General features: G+C 49.7%; 1 protein-coding gene across 26 annotated transcripts in view; it reads left to right on the forward strand.

Annotated features, from left to right (window-relative positions):
- ZNF618 (zinc finger protein 618) overlaps positions 1-23,395 on the forward strand; it is a 170,078-nt gene that overhangs the window by 77,790 nt on the left and 68,893 nt on the right. For 18 of the 26 annotated variants that reach the window (XM_065036115.1, XM_065036131.1, XM_065036134.1 and 15 more), the window contains 3 exons: positions 13,733-13,989; positions 18,142-18,237; positions 21,090-21,167. In XM_065036115.1, the coding sequence (XP_064892187.1) occupies positions 13,733-13,989; positions 18,142-18,237; positions 21,090-21,167 (431 nt within the window). The remainder of the gene's footprint in view (positions 1-13,732; positions 13,990-18,141; positions 18,238-21,089; positions 21,168-23,395) is intronic. The other 8 variants (XM_065036140.1, XM_065036123.1, XM_065036129.1 and 5 more) reach the window with 1 other exon arrangement.

Here is a 23,395-nt window from a genome sequence, read left to right on the forward strand (position 1 = left end):
AAGAGACAGTCGAGAAAATTAAAAGGCAGCGAATTCAAAGCCGATAAAAGGCAGGGCGTTCTCCTGCGCGACGGGCACTCGGCTGTGAGCGCATCGCCCCGAGTCGGGCGCTGGAGGCGGCTCGCAGGGGACGCGACTGGAACGTGACATCGGGAGGTGACACGGGCACTGGTGGATGAGGGACATTCCCTCACGCTGCTGCCGTCTGCTGGGAAGTTTCTCGAAGCTTCTTCTGGAGCCCCTTCTGCACGAGGTGGAGCAGATCCGATGTCAGGCGCTGGTGTGAGTCTGTGTGACAGTCCGGGAGGGACGTGGGGGACATGGGGACAGCGCTGGCAGCTGCAGACCCCGAGTGTGTGATCGTTGGGAGTCTCCGTAACGCTGTTGTAAAACTAACTACTTACCAGTAATTAATGTCAGCATTCAGATGGTGGGCTCTGGAACTTGATGAGAAATAATTGAAAAACCAAATGTGCAATTATGTCTGACAAGCAGCGTGTGCTTTTCTTGGTCACCAGAGCCTTGTGTAGTCATGTGTTAGACACGGCTTTATATAATTATTATTGTTTATACGGTGGGTGTCAGAGGAAGGAAGAATTTTAGCTTCAAGTCCTCCGTTGGCTATTTATTTTAAAGTCATTAGATTTGTTTTCAGACTTAACTACGCTTAATGTGCGAGACTCCTGCTGAATAAATCAGACCCTGCTATAGGAGCTGCATCTGTTTGCGGAGGGAACGGCACCAGCTGGAAGCTCAGGCCCCGTCTGCAGCCGGGCTGTCACCAGCCGGGAACCCGCTCGCAGCACAGATGTAGCTGAGCAGGAGAGTGTGTTCTGCTCCCGAAACGGAGGGAAAATCCCAGACTTTAAGTGTTTGTGAGCTGGCTGTGAGGACACGGATGGGTCGCGACTTTATTGCAGTGTTAAGAGCACTGCGGTAGAGGTCGTGGAAGGGGTGGGAGGTCTCTGGAGGTGGAGGTCCAGCAGAGTAGAATCACAGAATCGTTTTGGCTGGAAGAGGCCCTCAACATCATTGAGTCCAACCATAACCTAAATCTGGCACTACCTCATGTCCTGAGAACCTCATGTCCGTCTGTCCAACCCTCCAGGGCTGGTGACTCCAGCACTGCCCTGGGCAGCCTGTTCCAATGTCCCACAGCCCTTTGGGGAAGAAATTGTTCCCACATCCAACCTCAACCTCCCCTGGCGCAACTTGAGGCCGTTTCCTCTGCTCCTGGTGCTTGTTCCTGGGGAGCAGAGCCCGACCCCCCTGGCTCCAAGCTCCTTTCAGGCAGTTCAGAGATCAGAAGGTCTCCCCTCAGCTCCTGTTCTCCAGCTGAACCCCCCAGGTCCCTCAGCCACTCCCATCACACTTGTGCTCCAGCCCCTCACCAGCTCCGTTCCCTTCTCTCCACTCGCTCCAGCACCTCAAGGCCTTTCTTCTTGTGTCTCTCTTGTCTGAGGGCTCTGCGGTGCTGGCCTGGATGGAGGCACAGCCCTGCACAGCTGTCCAGCGAGTGCTTCAGGCTGGGACATGGAGGTGTCAACACACCAGACCAAGCCGTGGTGCTTAAGTAGTCTGATCATTTCAGTCTCTAGCTTCAAAGGTGAGATTTTCCAGCTGGAGGAGAAGGTATGGAGAAGTGGTTGCACTTACCTCCTTCTCAGTTCACCCTTCTCCAGCCTCAGTGGTGGCATCTTTCCCTTTCCTCCGCACGGTTCTTGCTCTGTGCTTTGTGGATATGTCCTCCCAAGCAGCTCTGCCCTGGGATGGCCCCAGTTCTTCTGCAGACTCGTCTCCCAGCTGACCAGTCCCCACCAGCTCCCCAGCGTTTGGGGAGGACAACATCTGTGCATGCCCAAGCTGGACATTGTGGTCCTCCTAACCTTGGGAGAGGGCTCCACACCCCATGGAGGGACACACCAAGCGCTCAGCGTTTCTCAGAAGCAAAACCATTTAAATTGTTTCCCCCTTCTTTAAAGGGCCACCTGTGGGATTTTCATTCCTGGAGCTTGAAGAGCTTTGGACTCATCCTGCGTCAGAAGCAGAGAAAACTGTTCATAACGAGGCAAGGTATTTAATAAGCCGTGGTGCTCTCAGAAGGACTCTCACCAGCCATCTTCAAAACCAAACAAACCAACCAACCAAAACCCCCACAAAAAGTCTCCATTGGCCAATTTAACAAAGCGGATGGTTCAGTTCTGTACTGCAACCAGCACAGAAGACGTGGGAAACCCAGGCAGGTTTCCTTGAAACACAAAAAAAGGTCGAATGTACACGTGTGAAGAGATGACAGCGCCCAGATTCATCCTGGCTCTCACGGGACCGGTGTGTTTTCTGTGTAATCCACGCATATTTGCCAAACGCCAAATCCTTGAAGATCTTTGATGGTGCGATGTGGAGAAACGTCCCTTTCTGGAGCCATAAAGTACCACGATGCGGTAGCTGTAATGTCTTCAGCAAAGCCGAGTAACCAGGACATCATTTTCCTTGGGTCAGGTCCTCTCCTGGCCAGCTCGGGCTTGTTCTGGTGACACTGCAGCGCCTCATAGCTCGTGTCCATCAAACGCACGTATATCTCCAGCAGCAGGACGTTGTCCACCTCGTTTGCATTGCTCCCCCTCATCTGGGGGGGCTTCCCAGTCCCGAGGTCCCGTCTCCTTCTCCATCCATCTTTTCCCATTGCTCGTTTATCCCCTTCATCTCGTGCCGGGCCGTGGTTCTGCTGGCGGGTCAGTGACCATCTTGGGGGGCCTGTGGACATTTGCGGACAGTTGTCACCCCCTCAGTCACTTCTTAATCAAGCAACATAGGGTTCTTTCACCAATATAAATAAACCCTTAATCTATTCTCTTTGGTTTTCGCTGAATTTCTTTGTTGACATTTCCACGCTTGAAAATTTAAAGACGCTGGCAGCTATTCTATTATCATCTTAAATTTCGTTTTTAACCTGCATCACTTATATGTCGCGGTTTTTATCTGGCTGAATTCTTTTGCTTTTGGCAAACGGCGCACATTTGTTTTTTTGTTGGATAAGCCAATTTTTTTTATATATTTGGTTAGACTTTCCTCTTCAAACCATCCTCAACATATTCCTAATAAGGACTGAAGGGAATTTGTTTTGCTAATACCTTAGGAATTCTTTGTGGCTCTTGACTGTTGTTCTGGTTTGTATTTTAATGTTTAATTTCTAGAGGAGAAGCAGCCTGATTTGGTCCTGTAGTTCACCTTTTTTGAAGGATTTGGAGCTGCCGAGCATCCCTTGAGGAACGCACGCACGATTAAGTTCCTCTTACACGTACTGAAGCGCTGTTTGGTGTCAGGAAAGGTTGTGGGCTTCAGTAGACCAAGATAATTGGAAAAACTATGCTGCATTGTTTGTTTTCCCCAGAAATCCGAGAAGAAACTTGTTCCTGGTGAGGGTGTCAGAGCCTGGCCCAGGCTGCCCAGGGGGTTGTGGAGTCTCCTTCTGTGCAGACATTCCAACCCGCCTGGACACCTTCCTGTGTAACCTCATCTGGGTGTTCCTGCTCCATGGGGGGATTGCACTGGATGAGCTTTCCAGGGCCCTTCAACCGCTGGCACTCTGTGACTCTGTGATTGTGGCTCAGTGGCTGGAGACAGGGATCCACGCAGCAAGTGTGGCACCACTTCGGGAAAATAATTATTTAGAGGAGAAACCCTGAATTGTGATAATTACTCCAGCTCTTCACACATCAAAATCAAGACAGCCTCTCAAAAAGAGGCACTGGCCGAAGCTGCAGGTGTAGTTTTGAGAAGAACAGCTCTGTGCAGGGACTGGGAGGTTGGGGTGGATAAGCTGTTTGGTCTCTTTGGCTTTCATCTGAAAACTGAAGCAGGAGGAATGGAGACTCGGAGCGCTCAGCTGTTACACTGGAAAAAACAGCTCCCGACTTTTCTGTCTTCTAGCCCTGAACTTCAAAATCTTTTGGCTGGGTAAGGTCTGCAAAGGAGACGTCTCTGATGCAGGACACCAGGCTGGTCCTCTGCTTCCTGACCTGCTCCTCTGGGGAAGGGGGAGGAAGGCCACCACAAATGATTTATCAGACAAGCAGATTTTAAATTTACATCTTTCTTTTTCCACTTGCATCATCTCCATGTAAAATACGAATTCATTTACGTCTGTTCTGCGCATCCCACTTCCCTTGGCTCCCGTCATGGCAGGAACCTTCTGGTTCTTCTGAAACCCTGGCAGACATCTGTAAATTGAGCCCAGTTTCAGCCTCCTCGATCATTTGTTTCCTTTTCTTCCTGACAACCGCTGCCTTTTGCTTTGGCGTGGAGGGCGCCAGCTGCACATGGGTTCCGAGAAGATGAGTTGTAACATCGTACTGCTGATGTTGTCCCGGTGGGCTCTGCAAAGCGTGTTCCACCAGGTGCCCGCTGCACGGTCCTCATCACTGTGCTCTTGCACCTCGCAGACCAGAAGAGCGCCCCAGGGGCTGTACAGGAGTGTGTTTCAGGAGTGTAAATGGGCACAGAGCGTGTGGATTTGGGTATCACCATCACTGATACCATCGAGTCATTGGTGATTTGTCGCTGGTTCCTCCAGCTTGAGTGGTGTCCAGGAAATATCTGAAGATGCTTCGTGTTTGCTGGTGAGGCAGAAGAGCTTTGTGTGTGGGTGTTGGTTCAGAGCGGTGTGTCCTCCACCACATTTGCTTCCTTTTCCTTTTTGAGGAGAAAATCCACAGGAGCTGACGTTGAAGACTGATTCTCCACTGATCTCACTTCGCCCCTCCCCAGAAGCTCAGCAGGATGTGTGCTATAAAAATAGCCTCATTAGAAGCCATCTGAGTACATATGCAATCACAGATCACTCAAAAGGGAGCACGGAGCACGCATGTTTCTGTTGCTGTCTTCAGAGAATTACATGACAAATTATTCCTAGCTGGAAGAAATGTCCTTTTATAATTGGGTTTTTTTCCTCATTCTTTCATAAGGGAGGAGTGTGTGTTTTTTAAGTAGCTTTTAGTCACTTTCATTATTTATGAGAATGCTACTCCAGATCAGAAAAAGCAAACTGCAAACGCGAGTTTCTTCTGGCTGCAGCAGCTGACGGGCCCCGTTTGCTTTCATTGCCGGTTCCGCTGATCACAGCCAGAAAGAAACTCTCGCCAAAGATGAAAACAGCACCAGATTGCAGCTCTTTGGTTTGCACCGCCATCCCCTCCTTTCCTTCTTCCACAGGAGACTGGTGGGAAGGGGGAGCCGTGAGCTCCGTGGGTCAAGTGTTACCGTGCAGGGACTGGTGTGAACAGTCAGTTGTCTCCTTTCTGTCCTTCCATCTGGAGGAGCTCCTTGCATTGCTCTTGCGTTGCTCCTCGCGTTGGTGCTGGTGAGGTGTCATCAGTCTATTGAGCTTTAAAGCCGAAATTGTACTTCTGGTATAGTCGTTTGTCCATATTGTGCCTCATCATCTGTCCGTGCTAAAGCTTTGAGCCTTCATAGAATCATAGAAACACAGAATGGTTTGAGTTGAAGGGACCTTCCCAGCTCCCCCAGTTCCCCCCCTGCCATGAGCTGGGACATCTTCACCAGCTCAGGTTGCTCAGAGCCCCATCCAGCCTGGCCTGGGATGTCTCCAGGGATGGTTCATCCACCACCTCTCTGGCCAACCTGGGCCAGGCTCTCACCACCCTCAGGGCCAACAATTCCTTCCTCATGTCCAGCCTGAATCTCCCTCCTTCAGTTTAAAACCATCACCCCTTGTCCTATCACAACAGGCCATGCTAAAATGTCTGTCCCCATCTTTCTTCTCAGCCCCTTTGAAGTCCAGAAAGGCCACACTAAGGTCTCCCCGGAGCTTCTCTTCTCCAGCTGAACACCCCAGCTCTCTCAGCCTGTCCTCCAGCAGAGCTGTTCCAGCCTCGGGTCATTCCTGTGGCTCCTCTGGCCCCTCTCCAGCAGCTCTATGTGTTTCCCGTACTGTCCTGAGCTGTCATGGCTGTAGGACCAAGGGAAGCTGTATCTAAATGGGTCCAGGAACCCATTTTTAACACTGCCTTTCCAGTTCCTCACAAAGAGTCTTCATCAAGGCCTTCTTAAATCTCTTCTGCCTTCACATGCTTATATTTGACATGAAAGTGGCCGTAACATCATCGGAAGATGAAAGTCTGATGATCAAAGCCGGCGGCAATGTTGAAATGAGCATTGTGAGATGGCAGAGCTGGTAATACAGTAATTGGCTACGTGGCCTACTTAGTCACAGGAGTGATACATGCAAGTGCGATGTTTGTTTGCCTCTTTAATGTTTGAAATCTGTAGAGTCAGTTCTGGAAAGTGAAACAGAACCTCACCTGTAGGAGCAACCACAGATGCCACTGAGCGATGGTGTGAGCCGTGTGTGATCCCAAGGCTTCTGTCTCCTCAGCAAGGAATCCACAACTCAGTGAAGACAAGACATTAAACAATGCAGGAGGTTGGAGGAAAGCTCAAAGACATGGAGGACTTCGATGCACCCTGGGAAGGAGGTCAGGTTCAAGCCAGTTGTACCTGTGCACTCTCCTAATCTCTGGTCAGATTTCTCTAAGAAGTTTTTGTCCTATGCAAACAGTAATTTGTTTGAAGAATGTCTTCTTCCCAGGAGGTGTCATGCCATGGATGTTAAATGCAGGTTGAACCTGCAGAGGGAACTGCAGCTGATCCCTGGAAGGCCACACTTGAACACCGTAAAACTGCATTTTTTCACATGAGGCTGGGCACTGCGTCCAGAGCCACCACGACAGGGTGCCCAGGAGTGGGGTCTGACCCGTGCTCGGTTCTCCCTTGTGCGCTGCTGCCTCCACCCAGCAGAGGCTCTGCCCATGTCCCTGGTACCCGTGTGTCACCCAGCATGCCCCGCAGGAGTCAGAGGACAGGGCTGCTCTGTGTGTTAGCGCAGTGGGAGCTCTGTGCCTCGTGGTCACCTCATGGTTTGTGCTGGGGAGTGATTCTGCTTCCAGGGCCAAGTACCAAGACTTGACTTAGCTGATGACCCAAAAGTGCTTAATCCTCTTCTCTCTGCACGTTCCCACCCAAAACGAGTAAGACTTGCTTCCAGCCTTGGGATCTGCAGAACTGAAGATTCACTCCTGTTCTCACAGAATCCCAGAATGTCAGGGGCTGAAGGGCCCTGGAAAGCTCATCCAGTGCAATCCCCCCATGGAGCAGGAACACCCAGATGAGGTTACACAGGAAGGTGTCCAGGCGGGTTGGAATGTCTGCACAGGAGACTCCACAACCCCCCTGGGCAGCCTGGGCCAGGCTCTGCCACCCTCACCAGGAACAAGTTGCTTCTCAAATTCAAGTGGAACCTCCTGTGTTCCAGTTTGCACCCATTGCCCCTTGTCCTACCACTGGTTGTCACCAGAAGAGCCTGGCTCCATCCTCCTGACACTCCCCCTTTCCATATTGATCCCCAGGAATGAGTCCCCCCTCAGTCTCCTCTTGTCCAGCTCCAGAGCCCCAGCTCCCTCAGCCTTTCCTCACACGGGAGATGCTCCACTCCCTTCAGCATCTTGGTGGCTGCGCTGGACTCTCTGCAGCAGTTCCCTGTCCTGCTGGAACTGAGGGGCCACAGCTGGACACAATATTCCAGGTGTGGTCTCCCCAGGGCAGAGCAGAGGGGCAGGAGAACCTCTCTGACCTACTGACCACCCCCTTCTAACCCACCCCAGGTACCATTGGCTTCCTGGCCACAAGGGCCCAGTGCTGGCTCATGGTCACCCTGCTGTCCCCAGGACCCCCAGATGTAAGACTGTTTACTCATCCTGGTTTTGACACTTTCCAGCAGTTGTGCTGCAAGCAGGGGAGAAACAGCAGAACCAGGTCTGGACACGGGGCCAAATTTCTCCCCTGCACCAGGCAGTGTTTTCTCTGCCACTGTGGCTCTGAAGGAGATTTTCTGGACAAATATGTTCTGGATCTGCTACTGCTTTATTCTCATCTCTAATTGGAAACTCTTTGTGCTGCTCAGAAGCTGGGAAGGCAAAATCCAGCATGGCACCAAGTGAGTGTGGTGTTCTGGGCTTGCAAGCGATGCAGCATCTGAGGACCAGAGGGGTGGTAAAGAAATGATGCTTCATTGGGTCAGATCTTTTGGGTCACACGTGTGTTCCCTCCCGGCTTGCTGGAGTCTCTGGTGAATGGTGTCTTCTGAGTGAAACCCGGTTCTGCTGCAGCTGTGCACGTACCCCTCTGGGTCCCACCTGAAGTTTGCCAGAGTTGGGAATTTCCTTTTCTTTCCTGTTTTGCATCGTGGTGTTGGTCCTGTGCCCCCAGTCAAACCAGGAGGCTTCAAACTCTGCTGTCCCATGAGGTTTGTTCCTTCAGCCCAGCTCCCTCCTGCACCCTGGGAACAGTGATACCCAGGTCTGCACAGCGTCACCTCAGCAAATTGGGTAAATGAGCTTCAGACACAAGCCTGGGCTGATCCTGGTTTTGCTCTAGTCACAGGAGCACTAACTGGGTTTCCTGAAGAAAGTGGCTTCCGTGGATTATGCTCTCGCCAGGAGAGCTGTCTCTCCCCACACCGCTGCCTCCTTCTCTCTCCAAAGCTGTGTAACCTTCAGTTATGCACCAGTTATGTAACCTTCAGAAAATGCACCAGGTGCATTTTCCAGGAACTGTCACTGGGCAGTGTCACTGCTACACTGTGCCATTGGGGACCATTTTCTCTGTCACTGCTGGCAAGAGGATGGTTAAGATTCAGTCCCATCACTTGCCAGGATCTTGTTGTGTGGTCTTCAGACACCTTCTCTGTGCAGTCTGCCCATCAGTCCTTTGGAGGCTGTAAAGATGCGCACAGAAGATACTCTCCAGATGCACGGGAGGTAGGAGGGGTCCATCACCTTCTCCTGCTGTTTTCAGCAGCTGGGGATGCTCCTCTCATGCATCATATGCAGTAATCCTGGCTCCCCTGTCGCCTGTGTAGCATGTCCGAGGTGAGGAAAGCAGGGCTGGGGCTGCGTTGCTGTTTGATTCCACTTATTTTAAGGTATTTTGCAAAGCCATAATGTTCCTCTGGACACAGAGCTGGAGAGATTCAGCAGTTGAAATTGGGCTGATCTTGACATCTGCAAGATATGAAATAATAAGAGTGACATGAGAAACACAGCTTTTCCTTCTTAAGTGAAACAGAAGAAGGTGGCTAAGACTAAGCTGTGAAGAAGGTCACTAAAACCGCTCTCAGGTGGTGTGGGACCAGTTTCAGGCTGGTGCAGGTCAGCAGCAAAGCCTGCATTCAGGGATGGTGCTTCCCGCATTTTGGCTCACACAATTCTGGCACCGGGGCCCCTGCTGCCGTGAAATGGGATCTGGCTTGTGCAATAAAACGCCAACACCTCAGGGTGTCAGCAGAGAATGTGTCCCGGGGCTGCGGTGGCAGAAAGGGGTCGGAGCGGGGTGCGACAAGGGGATGCTGCCGAGATGCGTCAGCCCTTCTTGTTTGTATACATGCACATGTATGTGTGTGTGCATATACAGACACACACATTTACATATATAGGTATTCTTATAAATACATATGATCTGAAAAATAACTTAATGCTTATACTTGATTTTCTTTTCCCCACGCTGAGCTCCATTCCCCGGGGTCTGCGTGGTACGTGGGTCTGCGTGGTACGTGGGTCTGCACGGAGCTCTGTGCCGGTTCTGGACGGGGGTGCTGTGGGTCCGCCACCCAACACACGCACATCTGTATCCATTCTGTAACCCGGGAACATCTGCCTGCTGCCTTCATCTCTCTTAGAAAGCATCCGAAGGCAGAGAAGGTCTCTGTTGTAAAGTTGTAGGAAGATTGTTGTAAAAATCCAGTAGTTCTATGGTTTTTATGGTTTTGTGTATTTTGTCTTTTAGATGATCGGCAGGGTTCTTTCAGGGCTTCTGTGCACTGAGTATCTGCTCAGGCTTAGAACATATGGGGCAATATCAAAAGAATAGTATTGCTTTCAGTTAGTAATTGCAGGTTTAGGTCCAACCTAAGAGCAGACAGCCCAGCCGGGAATTTATTTTCTTGGCAGAGATGGGTCCAGAAAGTCAGAGTGCGTGAAGAGCAAAGGTTTTCAGAGTCCATTGGTCTGGTCTATTATGGTAATTTATATATTCCTACAGCTTCAGGACAGCAAGTCTGGCCAGTGCACGTGTGTGCCGAGCCCAGGAACCCGGGGCCAGCCAGACGCGGATGCTCTGGCTCTGAAGAGTTGGAGAGGTTTGTTGTCCCTGAGCGCATCCTTTGGAGGTGGCTGTTCCATTGGACCACCAGCCGTGCTTGCGTTTTCTGCCTCATTTCAGCTGGTTCCAGCTCCCAGCAATGAGCTCGTACTCTACTCCTCCCTGCCAAATTAAGGCCAGACAGTATTTCCTCCCCATGAAGATGATAATATGCTGCAATCAAATCATCTCTCAGTCTTCCTTTTGGCTTGAAAAACAGATTGAAGTTATTTGGTCTCGTAAAGCCATAGTGTCTCTTTTCCCAGTCTCGAACCATTTCAGTGCCTCTTTTTTGAACCTTCTCCGGCTTTTCTCATCACCTTTTAAAAACAAGGGCGCTCGGTGTGTCTGCAGCACGCCGGGACTGGCTTCACTGCGGCTTCATACGGGCAGAAAATTACCTGCTTATTTCTCAGGCACATGTATCTGGAGGTTGTGTAAGTCCTTGAGGGCAGGGAGTGGGTGTCAGGGTGCTGTTTGTGGGTGCACCCATGTTTCTGGACATGTCTGACTTGGCTGCAGCTGCTCAGCTCAGGCACAGGTGGCTCATGGTGTGATGGATCCACTGGTGCTCGTGGCTTTTTCAAAGGCCATTGCTCTCCAGCCCTCTGTGAGTTACCTGGAAATTTTAGCAACACCGATGTTAAATTTAATTCCAGAGCATTAAAAAATTCTGTCCCACATCAACCATTTCAGGAGCCCTGTGGGAATCACAGAATCCCAGCCTGGTTGGGACCTCTGTAGATCCCCAGCCCAGCCCTGCTCACCTGGTCACAGAGCAGATCACACAGGTGGGTCCAGGGGGTTTGAATGTCTCAGAGCAGGAGACTCCACACCCGCTCTGGGCAGCCTGGGCCAGGCTCTGGCACCTCCCAGCAAACAAGTTTCTGCTCATGTTCACATGGAGCCTCCTGTGTTTCAGTCTGTGCCCGTTGCCCCTCACCCTGGCGTTGGGCACCACTGAACAGAGTCTGGTCCATCCTCTGACACCCACCCTGAGATATTGATCCATCGATCAGATCCCTGTTCAGCTTCTCTTCTCCAGCTGAACAGCCCCAGCTCTCTCAGTGTCTCCTCATGTGAAAGATGCTCCAGAGCCCTCAGCATCTTTGTGTCCCTCCACTGGACTCTCTCCAGTGATTCCTTGTCCTTCTTCAACTGGGGAGCCCAGAACTGGACACAGAACTGCAGATGGGGCCTCACCAGGGCAGAGCAGAGGGGGAGGATAAATCTCTCTTGATCTGCTGGTCACACTCTACCTGATGCATCCCAGGGACCACTGGCCTCTTGCCTGTGCTCGGAGCGGTGCCCATTGAGGACAGCGTTTTGTCTTGCAGCACATAGCCCATTGCTCACTTCATGCCATGTACTGCTGATTTGTTTTACACCCAAATGTGACATGATGTAAACCCAGGTGCCATCAGAAGGTCTGTTGTATTCTTACCCCATTTATAATCTCCTCAGAAAGCTGTATCTTTAGCCTCAGCACTAGTAGTATTAGCTTTTAATTCCACATCACTTGGCTCCTGCATTGATTTTCCTGTTGTTTTGTCCAGGATTGGCAAGTACAGGTTGCTGTAGTGTCCGTAGCTGAGGCATTTTGCCTTCATTCGAGGTGCAACGTTGACTTTCTGTGGCTGCTTCCACCTTGCTGCCCACCAGTGGGAATCACGCCGCATTGACGGTGACCTTCCTCCACCGTCCTCGCTGAAGGAGGGATGGTTTTCCCTCCACCCCGTGGCTTTTGCCGCTTTTCTCCATGTTTTGCACTTCACACCTTCTCAGTTTGATTGATTTGCAATTAATCCCGCCCGTTTCTGATTGCTGCATGTTTTGTGCTTGGGCTCCTGGCTGCTTCCTTGAGATTGATGGACTTTTGGCCATCCAATAATATTACCATACAGACCGCCCAGCTTTCAACCACGTTTTCCTCTGCCTTAATTCATCTTCCTCACTTGTAAAAGCCCCGTATGATTTTGGGAGCACATGGGGAGTACGTGTGAGGAGGATGGGAATGAGACAGGTCAAGGCGAATTCTCTCTGTTTGGGCGCTGTTAATTACACATTTCATTCCATAATGAGAATGAAGGGATGAATATTAAATATCTGACGGTGCGGTGTGACTGACCCATTTTGAAACAGCAACGCCGTGTCCGAGGAGGATGTTGTGCAGAAGTTGTTGCAGCAGATCGTTCCCCTCGTTCATCTGCTCCTCTCGTCTCCATCACCCGGGATCTGCGTTTTGATGTGTCTGTTGCTCCGTAACCAGTGTCAGGAACCATTGCAAGTGTTAGGTTGCTAACATTTAACTCATACTTGTTCTTTCTATGATGTTCCAACCAATGGGATTTCATTCTGTTTTGCTATTGCATGGTCTAATAACTCTCATCTCTGGGTTCAGCCCTTTTTACAATTAGTTTTGTCTATTACTTCTGTTTAAAGTGTTTTCGAACACCTTTGGCTGTTCGCAGTGTTTGGACGTCTCTAAATATGTCACAGTCTTTAAAGTCTCTATTTCTAGGTAGTCTAAGCTATTGTTATATATTTAGTTCTGATTTCTGCACAGACTGAACGAGTGATTCTTTTATCTCTGCGTTGCATGTTGGAATTTATTAACAACAGTCTTAAAAACAGGGAGCCCACAGTGAGTCGGTGGGATGGTGCATTTGGACTTATTGCCTGGTCCTTATCTGTCGCGCTCAAAATCTGTCATCCTTGTGCCACTATCGCACTTGTTGATGCTGTTTTGCAGCTTTGGGGTGTCCCGTTTCCTTCCTTTTCTTAAGGGGTTTTGAATATTGATTTATTATTCTTTTCTCCCATGAATTTCTAGCTTTCTCTTTCCAAGATGAAAACAGATACTGTTTCCTTGATCTGTTTCTAAATACGCTGGACCCCTCTTTTCTTCTCTCTGCCTTTCCTCATCATGTTTTCTCTATTGGCTGTGATAATTGTATCTGTCCCTAACGTAATAGTCACCCTACATATCATTATACTGCATATGATATACTACATATGATCCCCTCTGGCCATCACCATATTTATTAAATAAGGCCAAACAAATACCATAGGATGAGAGCTAGGTTGTTCGAAGGGTTAAACGAGAGGCTGTGATGGGAGATGAACGCATGGAGAAGCGCACAGGGGTGGAGATAGCTCCAAATTTGAAATGTCGGGAGCATACGGTGTTTCCTCTGCATGTATGGACTAGGCTTGGCTTAATATTTGATGTCAGGACTGCTGGAGTTGTGGTGAAATTCTGTGCTGTTGCTGGGAGATTCGCTCTGTTTGTGATTGCTGCTGTTGTTTGTGGTGATTAAGGATATTTCCATTACCAGCAAATGGTTTTATTACTTTTTTTCTGGTTAAAATTTAATTACCATATATGACAGACACACATACCTACCCATACTTGTTTTAAATAAACTGCATTAAACCAAAGTACCTTTAATGATGTCCTGTGATGAAAAAACACTTGGCAATGAGAATTCATGTTTTCTCCTCTTTTTCCCCCGTCCAGGGAGTGTTTGAAGAGGAGCCCACGGAGCCCGAAAGCAGAGGGCTCCGATTCGGCGACATCTCAGTCCTCACCCAGTGAAGAGGCTGGAATGATGACTGAGGTGAAGGTGAAAACAGAGGTACCAGATGACTACATCGAAGAGGTGATCTGGCAAGATGACACCAAAGATTCCAAGAAGAACATAAAAGACGGGCCGGGAGATGTTCCCGCGGAGATCTGTGTGGTCATAGGTGGGGTCCGCAACCAGCAGACGCTCGGTAAGCTGAGGGTAACGCACCAGGAGTGGGTGAGAGTGGGGAGAGGAACGAAGCTCTGGAGAGCAGTTCCTGGAAGCTCTGTCAGAGGGACCAGAGCCAACATGCGCATCGATATTATGCTTATAATGATGATAAATGCTGATAAATATCTCCAGGGTGGGTGTCAGGGGATGGACCAGACTCTGTTCATGGTGCCCAACGCCAGGGTGAGGGGCAGTGGGCACAGACTGAAACACAGGAGGCTCCATGTGAACATGAGCAGAAACTTGTTTGCTGGGAGGTGCCAGAGCCTGGCCCAGGCTGCCCAGAGCGGGTGTGGAGTCTCCTGCTCTGAGACATTCAAACCCCCTGGAGCCACCTGTGTGATCTGCTCTGTGACCAGGTGAGCAGGGCTGGGCTGGGGATCTACAGAGGTCCTGCAACCCAACCAGGCTGGGATTCTGCAATCTCAGGTCCCTGGCTCAGGATTATTGGTTTTCTTTAACTTTTGCTGTGTATGTGTATCTGCTCACCCCTGAAGACTCAACCAGGATCTGGGTAACCATAAGAAAAAGCTTATTATCTTCTTTTGGTATGTTAAATGACTTGCACATCAGTCATGTGTCAAATTCATAGTGAACCCAGGCCTGGTGGTAGGTGTGTTGGGTGTAGGTGAGGAGGCAATTGGGAGGAAAACCTGAGAAGAAGCTGCAGTGTTTTGGGAAAAGTTGCTTTGAGGAAAGCGGCTGCTTTCTGTGAGTGAGTGGAGTGAGCTCAAAACCAGGTTTTACGGGTTTCTGTTTGTTTGTTTTTCCCATCGCTAGTAACATTGTGGGAATAATTCTGATTTTTGGCTGGCTGTGGTGTTCCACTCCCAGAACAGTGAAACAGCGCTTCGTATCCCCACCCCACCTCAGGCAGCGAGGAGAAGCAGCTTTTTCCTTTTCGATTTTCGGTGAATATCAAGCTGTCCTCTCCTCCCACACTGGGGAATGGGCTTTCCATGGGATCCTGGGCTGGCACCGCTAAGGGACTCATCCATTGACTCCAACATGGAGCGGGTCCCAGCAGTGACTCTGAGAGCCAAAGGCAGTTGCTGATACAAAGACAAAAGAGCACTTCACTTGGACCATGTTTCCTTCAAGGGACTCAGGAGAAAGTTAATTAGAGCTGCCCATCGTTGCTGTTGGGTTTGGTTGGTCTTGCAGATGGGAGCGAAGAGAGGTTCCAATGTTAGATTATCTCCTGGTTTTTGCTTGATCATTGCCGGCGCTGTTGGAGAGAAGCCCTGGAAGGTGTTGTCAGCTGGTGACTTCCTTGGGAACGTCATTGTCCTGCCTGTCCCGGTAGGACAGTCACTAAGGATGGCAGGGTGGGAGGTCACTGCTATTTATGCATGGTCCAGACATCTAGGGAAAGCCTAGGAAGGCCATAACTAACTCCAACTTAAAAATCTTACGGTTTGGACGACATGATAGTAGAGTCACCATCCCTGGAGGGGTTTAAAGGGCGTTTAGGCAAGGTTCTCAGGGACATGGGTTAGTGCTAGAGTTAGGTTATGGTTGGACTAGATGATCCTGAGGGTCTCTTTCAACCGAAATGATTGTATGATTCTGTGTTCTGTGTATATTCAGAGCTTTTGTGTCCCCACAGCTCTTGAGAGGTTGGTCACTGCATGGGCAGCCCTGAAATACAGAGGTGTCCCTGACACCCTGGTGGGATGGGTGGCGAGATGACCACTGGCAACAGGAGCTTCTCCTTCAGCTGTGGCCACCAGCCCTTGAGGAAAGCATCTGCAGATGGGAACTGTCACGTAGGACCCCATTGTCCCCATGGCTTCTGGCTGGGCAGCAGCTGCTCTGCAGGTGGAGTCCCCTAAAATGGTGTTTCTAGCTCTGGTTGACTGAACCATTGTACAGAGTGGGCAGCGGGCTGTTGCTGTTGGCTGGCTTGGGTGTACAGCAACATGTTGTACCTATGGAGAGTGCTGGGGACAGGCTGGGCTGTGGGGGGACATGGTTCAGCATATAGGCACCACTGGGAGAGCGACAGCGAGTTATTTACGAGTTAACAAGTGGTGGTTGAAAGCCACAGACAGTAAGCTGGAGAACTATCTGGGAGGGCCTTTTCAAATGAAATGTGCATCATATTTGTTATTTTATAGCCTCGTGCTGGGTTTCTGTAAAGGCAGCTTGGTCCTGAGGCGATGGGCAGCTGGCGGCCGATGCCTTTGTGAAGAGGGGCCTGTAAGTGCCCCCATTCATCCCGCCATCCACAAAACTCCTGCTTGTTGGGGAGGTGGCTCTGAATAACTTTTCTGTTTGGCCACCAAATACTGTGCTCTGTGTGGACCGGCCGTGGTGCCCAGATATCAGTTCCTTGTGGTGTCTTGAACTGGCTCCCAGTCAATTCTTCTGGTCCCCTCCGTCCCCCCACAGAAACCACCGACGGGTTCTGTTGCTGTCGCCGCGGAACAAGAAACATCCCGTGCCTGTTGCTTCACCGGCAACTTCAGCTGCAGCTCTGGAACAGCACAAGAGTGTGAAGAGCTGAAGGTGCAAAGGCTTTGTGCTCGCTGCTGCTGCTGCCAGGAGTTTTCCTCCCTTTTTCCCCCGAAGCCTTTCTCGTGATGTGATCTGGTAGCCCGGGTCTAAATCACTTCAGCCGTGCAGAAAGGCCAGGCTTTTGGAGGGTTTTATTTGCCTTCATCAGAAAAACTGAGATTGGAGGTGTCGAAAGTGGTTGTTTTTTATAGTGATTCATGGCGCGGGATGAAGTGGTGACTCAGAGGTAAATGAATCCCTCTCCTTCACATGGAAATGCCGACCCGCGGGCTGTCTCAGTTCGTCGTGCGCTGGTGACGGTTGGTTAAAGGGGACATGGTGGTGGTGGCTTTGGGGCACACGCGGCTCCAAGTGACAGCGATCCTGCGGCGCTCAGCCTCGGGACTTGGCTGAACCATGCATTGCAGGATTTATGTTTCTTTTCTGAGTCACACGTCTCCTGAAGGAGTTTGCTGTATTTATATTTGTAGTTGTTACTTGGAGCGGTTTATAACAGGGATTCCCAGCTCAGTTGCTGCTGTTCGCTTGTAGCGTTTTCATCCAATTAGGCCTGTGTGTGCTGCTGCTTCCCGTTCAGCCACATGTTTCTCCCTGACTCTGTTCCCATCTGTTTGGAGCAGCCCAGACCCCGCGATGGGTGACAGCACGTACAGCACAGCGGGATGGGCGCTGGCAGTGCCTGCAGGCCACAGCCCAAGAGCTGTTTGTCCTTTTGGACCCTTTTCCTTTCATTTGCATTTCCACGGAAGTCTTGCAAGGCCCGTGGGGTTCCCCTTTGGGCATCCCGAGTGTAGAAAGGCAGCGGAGCGGTTGGCTCTGGGTCCCGTCCGCAGCCGACTGGTACTGCTGCTCCATCCCCAGCCACCCGAGGTGCTGCATCGCTCGCCCTGCACCGCAATATTTCCTCTTCTTCTCTTTTTCTTGCTAGTTTGGTGAGCTGGCCTTGGGCCAGGGTCATTTGGAGAGGTCCAACGCATTAACATTCCTCAGGGCAGTGGTGTCAGGGAAAAAGGCAGAGAAATTCACCATGAAACTGCCTAAAAACAGAGGAAAAGCCAACAGCACTTGTGTTGTAAATCAAAGAGAAAGGGGCAGAGACTCTTTGGCTGATGTGGACAATTTTCTGATGGTAGGAATAGCATTAGGTCCGTATTTGTGTTTTGGAGGACCGAGGTACCTGTGAGTTGATCAGGAGGAGTTTTATACAACACTATTTAAGCTCTCGATCTGGGCCGTGCTTTGTGAGAAACATTCTGTAGAGGATTTTTGAAGTAATGCATTAAGTCAGAAATGTTTCTAGACAAAGTGAAGAGTGAGTCCTTCTGTTTTGAGCCTCTCAGTCTTACGCACACATTTGATTGGTGCTGTGATGCTGATGTCTCAGCTGCTCTGCACGTAATTCATGAGAACTTTGGGTTCTCCCTAGTTACACCAAATAAAATAGTGATGCAGAAGTCTTAAGAAACTCTGTGTGACCTCTGACATCTTGTTGCCAAGACACAGGGAGGGATGAGTCTTGGAAATTTTTAATAGGCTTCAGCCGTCGTTATTCTTTGGAAATGCATCCACCTCAAGGGCTCTGTTCTAATCTTTTTTTTGCACGATTTAGATGGAAAAGCATTGGAACGTGGCTCTCCCGTTGGATACACGCGAAATCGATATTCAGGGACCTGGATTTTTGACCATGCATTGAGATACACGTCCGGTATGTGATGGAAGGGTGTGAAAGTCTAACCAGGGATCAGGGAGCGAGGGAAAGCTCTGGATGCGACGCATGTGTTGCCCAAATTCCAACCGCGAGGCTTAAGAAAAGCCTGGCAAAGCCGAATGCACTGACTAACCAAAAACCTTCCCCATCTCCTCTCCCACCTCAAAGAGCTTTAACCTGCATGATACATCCTGATGTGGACGAAGTCCAAGATAAATGATGACCACAGTTGGCATTGTCCGAGGCAACACGGGCATGTCCTTTGTAAGGCCTTAACACATAGTGAGGGATGTCTTTTTTTTTTCCCCACTTCATCTTTCCTTCACTCTAATAACACATTTATTGTGACAGGTCATCCCTCCCTTCTCTAATATGAGGATCTGTGCCTCTGCCCCACAGATCTTGGTGTGCTGGGTACAGAGTTGTGGCTGTTGAGTTGTCTCACTGCCCGCAGGACTGTACATCAGTAACTCAGCCCCGCAGACCCGCTGCCTGCCCGGAGGAGTGACCTGCTGTGTGTGCAGGGTGGGGACAGAGGTTCCCCCCTTGAAAAAGATTACTCCAGCTTTTCGTAGAATCAGCAGTTTGAGTTGGAACCTTCCCAGCTCCCCAGTGCCCCCCCTGCCACGAGCAGGGACATCTTCACCAGCTCAGGTTGCTCAGAGCCCCGTCCAGCCTGGCCTGGGATGTCTCCAGGGATGGTTCATCCACCACCTCTCTGGCCAACCTGGGCCAGGCTCTCACCACCCTCAGGGACAAGAATTTCTTCCTCATATCCAGCCTGAATCTCCCTCCTTCAGTTTAAAACCATCACCCCTTGTCCTGTGACAACAGGGCCTGCTCAAAAGTCTGTCCCCATCTTTCTTATTGGCCCCTTTTAAGTCCGGAAAGGCCGCACTAAGGTCTGCCGGAGCTTCTCTTCTCCAGCTGAACACCCCAGCTCTCTCACCTGTCCCCAGCAGAGCTGTTCCAGCCTCGGGTCATTCCTGGGGCTCCTCTGGCCCCTCTCCAGCAGCTCCATGTGTGTCCTGTGCTGAGGACCCAGAGCTGGACCAGCACTGCAGGGGGGTCTTTACCAGTTCTCCCAGTGCCCCGTGTGGGCCCAGTGCTGGTTTGGGGTGTGGGTGGGTGTCAGGGGCGGTTTGCTGTTGGTACAGCCCAACCTGGGCAGTCACAGGGGGTCGGTGGTTGTGGGACCCCGGGATGGTCAGTGCACTCGTCTGTTGGTGCTGCTGCCTTGGGGCTCCAGCTGGAATAGTTTTCAGGAAGGGGTTTTGGAGGTTGGCGGTGGCTATAATCAGTCCTCGAGCATGGAAAATGATGCTGCCAACCTGCAGGTATCCAGGATTTCACTTAAAAAAGCCTGTGTGGAGTGACCATGGGTGATGACTATCCCATATATGTGTATCTGTGTATAAAATACAACTAGCTACAATACTTTAAAGGCTGTGGAGCAGATCAGACATAGTCAAGTGAATATGTCATTATTCTAGAGTATTTTTTCAGGTGCGTATTCTAGTGTATCAGACTGTAGCGAATTGCCTCTTTCAGCATCAATGACCAAGCAGCTCCCCGGCTCAAAAGCCCGTCCCAAGTGATGGGAACAGCGATGGACGGGGAATTCAGCGCTGTCGGGGGCTGGAAGGAGGGGAATGGGAATGTTTTGTAAGCAATAGGGAATGGGAAGGGAAAAAAAGAACGTGGGTATCACGTATTCAGATACACAATTGGTTTTATTCTTGGGTAGCGCTGGGTAAGTATTGCCATAAAACGGCGTTTGGGAATATTCATTTGGATGTGTGTGTGAGTGTTTTATTCGTGTTTGTGGCTTGTCCCGGAGTTTTCCTGGTTTGCAGGGTCGGGAGGAGATTGTTTCAAGGTTGCATGAGGAAGCGTCCATGGAAATGAAATGCTATGTTCATACAAAATATTCAGCGTTTCTTTCTCCCGCCTCCTCTTTCAGCGGGTGCTGCTCTCATCCCCATGAGGAGCACACACAGGATCGCAGTTACTTACCTGCTGATGGACAGCTCAGAAATGCAGCACATGTTGCAAGTGAGAGCTTGGAAGGTGAATTTATAGCCTGTTCACCAAGAGGGAGTGAGGCAAAAAAAGGTTGAATCAAATAACAAATCAAAGGAAATTTCTGTCTGCCTGTCCAATAAACAGAAGAGGCAAAATTCATTGCATAATTTCATCATTACAAATGATTCTCCCAGCTCTGTTTCTCTGGTTTCATTGCAAATGACTGTTTGGGGATGTGTGTTTTCTGGAATTAGAGACGCAGATTGAGAAGGGAGACTACTGTGGTCATGTGCTTTTCCTTAAAAAGGTCAGAAGTTCTATTTGTATCTATTTGGTTTCCTTCGGGTGGATATTTACCAAATCTCTGTGGGTTTCTTGAGAAATTTGTACATTTCTTGAGAAATGTGCAGAACTCCTTGCCTCACATAACACGCTGCCTGCTTTTTGCACTTGAAAAGCTTTTTTTCCCATATACGAGGAACTTACTGAAAAGTAATTCAAGGTTATTTCTGTCCATAGGAAATATTAGTCATGATTATAAAATTATAAGTCAGGTTATTTTGAGAGTGGCCCTTCATGTCAGCAAAGTTAGAAAGATGTACTGAAAATGAAAGTTCAGGGTAATACGCCAAGGAATCTTAAATAAGGCTGAAAAAAGAATTGAGTCTGGGATAGCGATTTCCTGCATTTATCTCCATGAACCTTCCAAAAATTACTTTGCTGCAAACTGCATTCTTCTGTTCCCAGTTTATGGATAAGTATGCGGTGAGGTTGTTTTTCCCGATTTAACAGGGTGATGTATGCTTCTCTGTCTTGTTTTCCAGGGTCTTACGAGTGCGGAATATGTGGGAAGAAATACAAGTATTACAACTGTTTCCAGACCCACGTGCGAGCGCATCGAGGTATTTCACTCCTCCTCCAATCTTTGGGGACCCTGGGGTAACATTCAGGCTCAGGGGGTGTTTTCGGGAAGACCTTGACGGTTGCTGTGCTGCTGCTCTGTTCATCACTTACTGTTTTTTCGGGTGGCCCATTCGCAGGACAGACTTTGGGGCTGATGCGGTTTGGTGGTTCTCTACTCCAGTGGTATTTCCTGCGGTCGGGAGCAGCCGTTGTTGTGTTGGGTGCAGTATTGACTGCCCAGGCTCTCTGGGGGCATCACTGTACATTAGGAGAGCTGCAAACCCACAGGTTTCTCCTGGCAGATGCCACAGCGCAGGGCCGGGCACGTCCCGAGGTGTCCGCTGGGTCTCCTCGTCCATCCCCGGTAGGTGGGGACAGGATGTCAGGTCAGATATCGGCATCGCTACACCGCTGGATTTTTATGTTAGAATCAAAATGATACTCGAACTCACTGTCAAGGTTTAAGGCAATGTGGCAGTAAACCGTGGCAGACGCTCCCTGTTATCCCCTCACTTCCCACCACCCCTCCTTTAGATTGGAAAGATGATTGGAAAGATAAGGGGAAAGGAAGAGAGACTTAGGCTTCAAGTTGGAGAGTTCTAAGGGCTTTCCTAATGCTACTAATAAATAGAGAATACATACAAAATGCACAAAGCCAATGCAAGTGCTGATGTGGCGCTGCGTCACTGCGCAGCAGAGCTGGGGCTGCGGGGCTGGCGGCTCCAGCAGCTGCAGCTCCGGCCCCGGGAGTCCCGGGCGGGACTGCACAGCAAAGCGGAGCCTGGGTGCGGGGTGCAGGGCCTGCGGGCTGGGGATCACAGACAGACAGACAGACAGATGGGGCCTCTCTGGATGCCGGCCACGGGCAAAGAGAGCGTGACCCTGGGATCACCCTCTTATATAGGGGTATGGCGATTATGGGATGGAATACTTAGTTGGTCAGTTCTACTCACCTGTTCCATCCACCCCTCCTCAAACACGCCCCCTCACAATGGAACATGGGAAAACTTATCAGTCTTTCTTGGCTACCATGGTAATAGATCTAAACACGAGCTTCTTCAGCATCCCGTTGGTCTCCTGTCAGCACCGAGCGCAGCATCCGAGGAAAAATATGCAGCTAAAGCTCAGAAAAGTCCAGCCACCTAAAGAACTGAGCTGGAAGAAAAATCACTAAAAGAGAACCGGTCTTGTTTTTAACAAAACCAGGACACTCACCCCGTGTCCATGCTGTCAGCTGGGGTCGCTTTCCAAATGTCCCGTTTGTCCGATGTATCCCGCGCTTAGTCAGGAGCGGCTTTTATTTGGATTTTCTGCAAGTCTGGCCAACTTGATGTCGCTTAATTGCAGAAATGGGAAAGTTTTCCTCAGTGTTTTGTATAATTCGCGTAGCTTGTCTAGTTCGGAGATGCATATTTGAAGTAACAAGGGGGACGTGAAACAAGCTCACGAGCCTCTCAGTGGCTTTATTTCACCCCAGCTGAGCGCTGGAGTCCGTGTGCCAGATTTACAGGAGCTTTAGCTCCTCAGGTGTAACCAGCGGCATCGGCACTCGTGGTCGTCAGTAAAACGCTTGACTGGGATGGCTGAAGGAGCATAAAGAAAACTCCTCGTGGAAAGTTTGGAAATCCGGGAATAATGGAGACTAATCCAATATTGCAGTATTTAGGTTTGGGACAAGGATTGCTTTTCTTTTACTTCTGTACCCCAGGCACTGTAGGATCCTTAATACAGGTGGAGTTTTAGAGCTGTATTAGTGTAAGGTCACATCCATGTGATACAACTGATTTGTATTTGTATATTTATTTATATTTTGATCATGAAATCATGCTATGCTATATATTAAAAGGTGTGGATGCATCGACACACATGCCTATGATCAATAATCCATAGTTTTGTCATAAACGCAGGGGAAACTTGACTTTACCTTTTGCTTCCAAAGCCTTTCTAATGTGTAGCTGTTATCAGTAACCTTCATATCAGTGATAGAGAAGCACAATTTATGTGAAACTTAGAAAACGTTGGTTTATATTGCTGTAAAGTGATGCGTGTAGTAGTAATGTTTAAAGAGCATTTGAATTGCCTTAAGACAATAAGAATCAAAATGAGATATTTATTCATGTACACTCTACAGCAAGAAATCAAACTGAAGCTCGGTGCAAGTCTGTAAATGTGATTCTTCCAGAAACAGAAGCGGAGCTGGCAGTTAAAGCAGTAGGGAAGGGTACCT

The sequence above is a fragment of the Columba livia genome, chromosome 19, assembly GCF_036013475.1.
Source record: "Columba livia isolate bColLiv1 breed racing homer chromosome 19, bColLiv1.pat.W.v2, whole genome shotgun sequence".
Lineage (NCBI taxonomy): Eukaryota > Metazoa > Chordata > Aves > Columbiformes > Columbidae > Columba > Columba livia.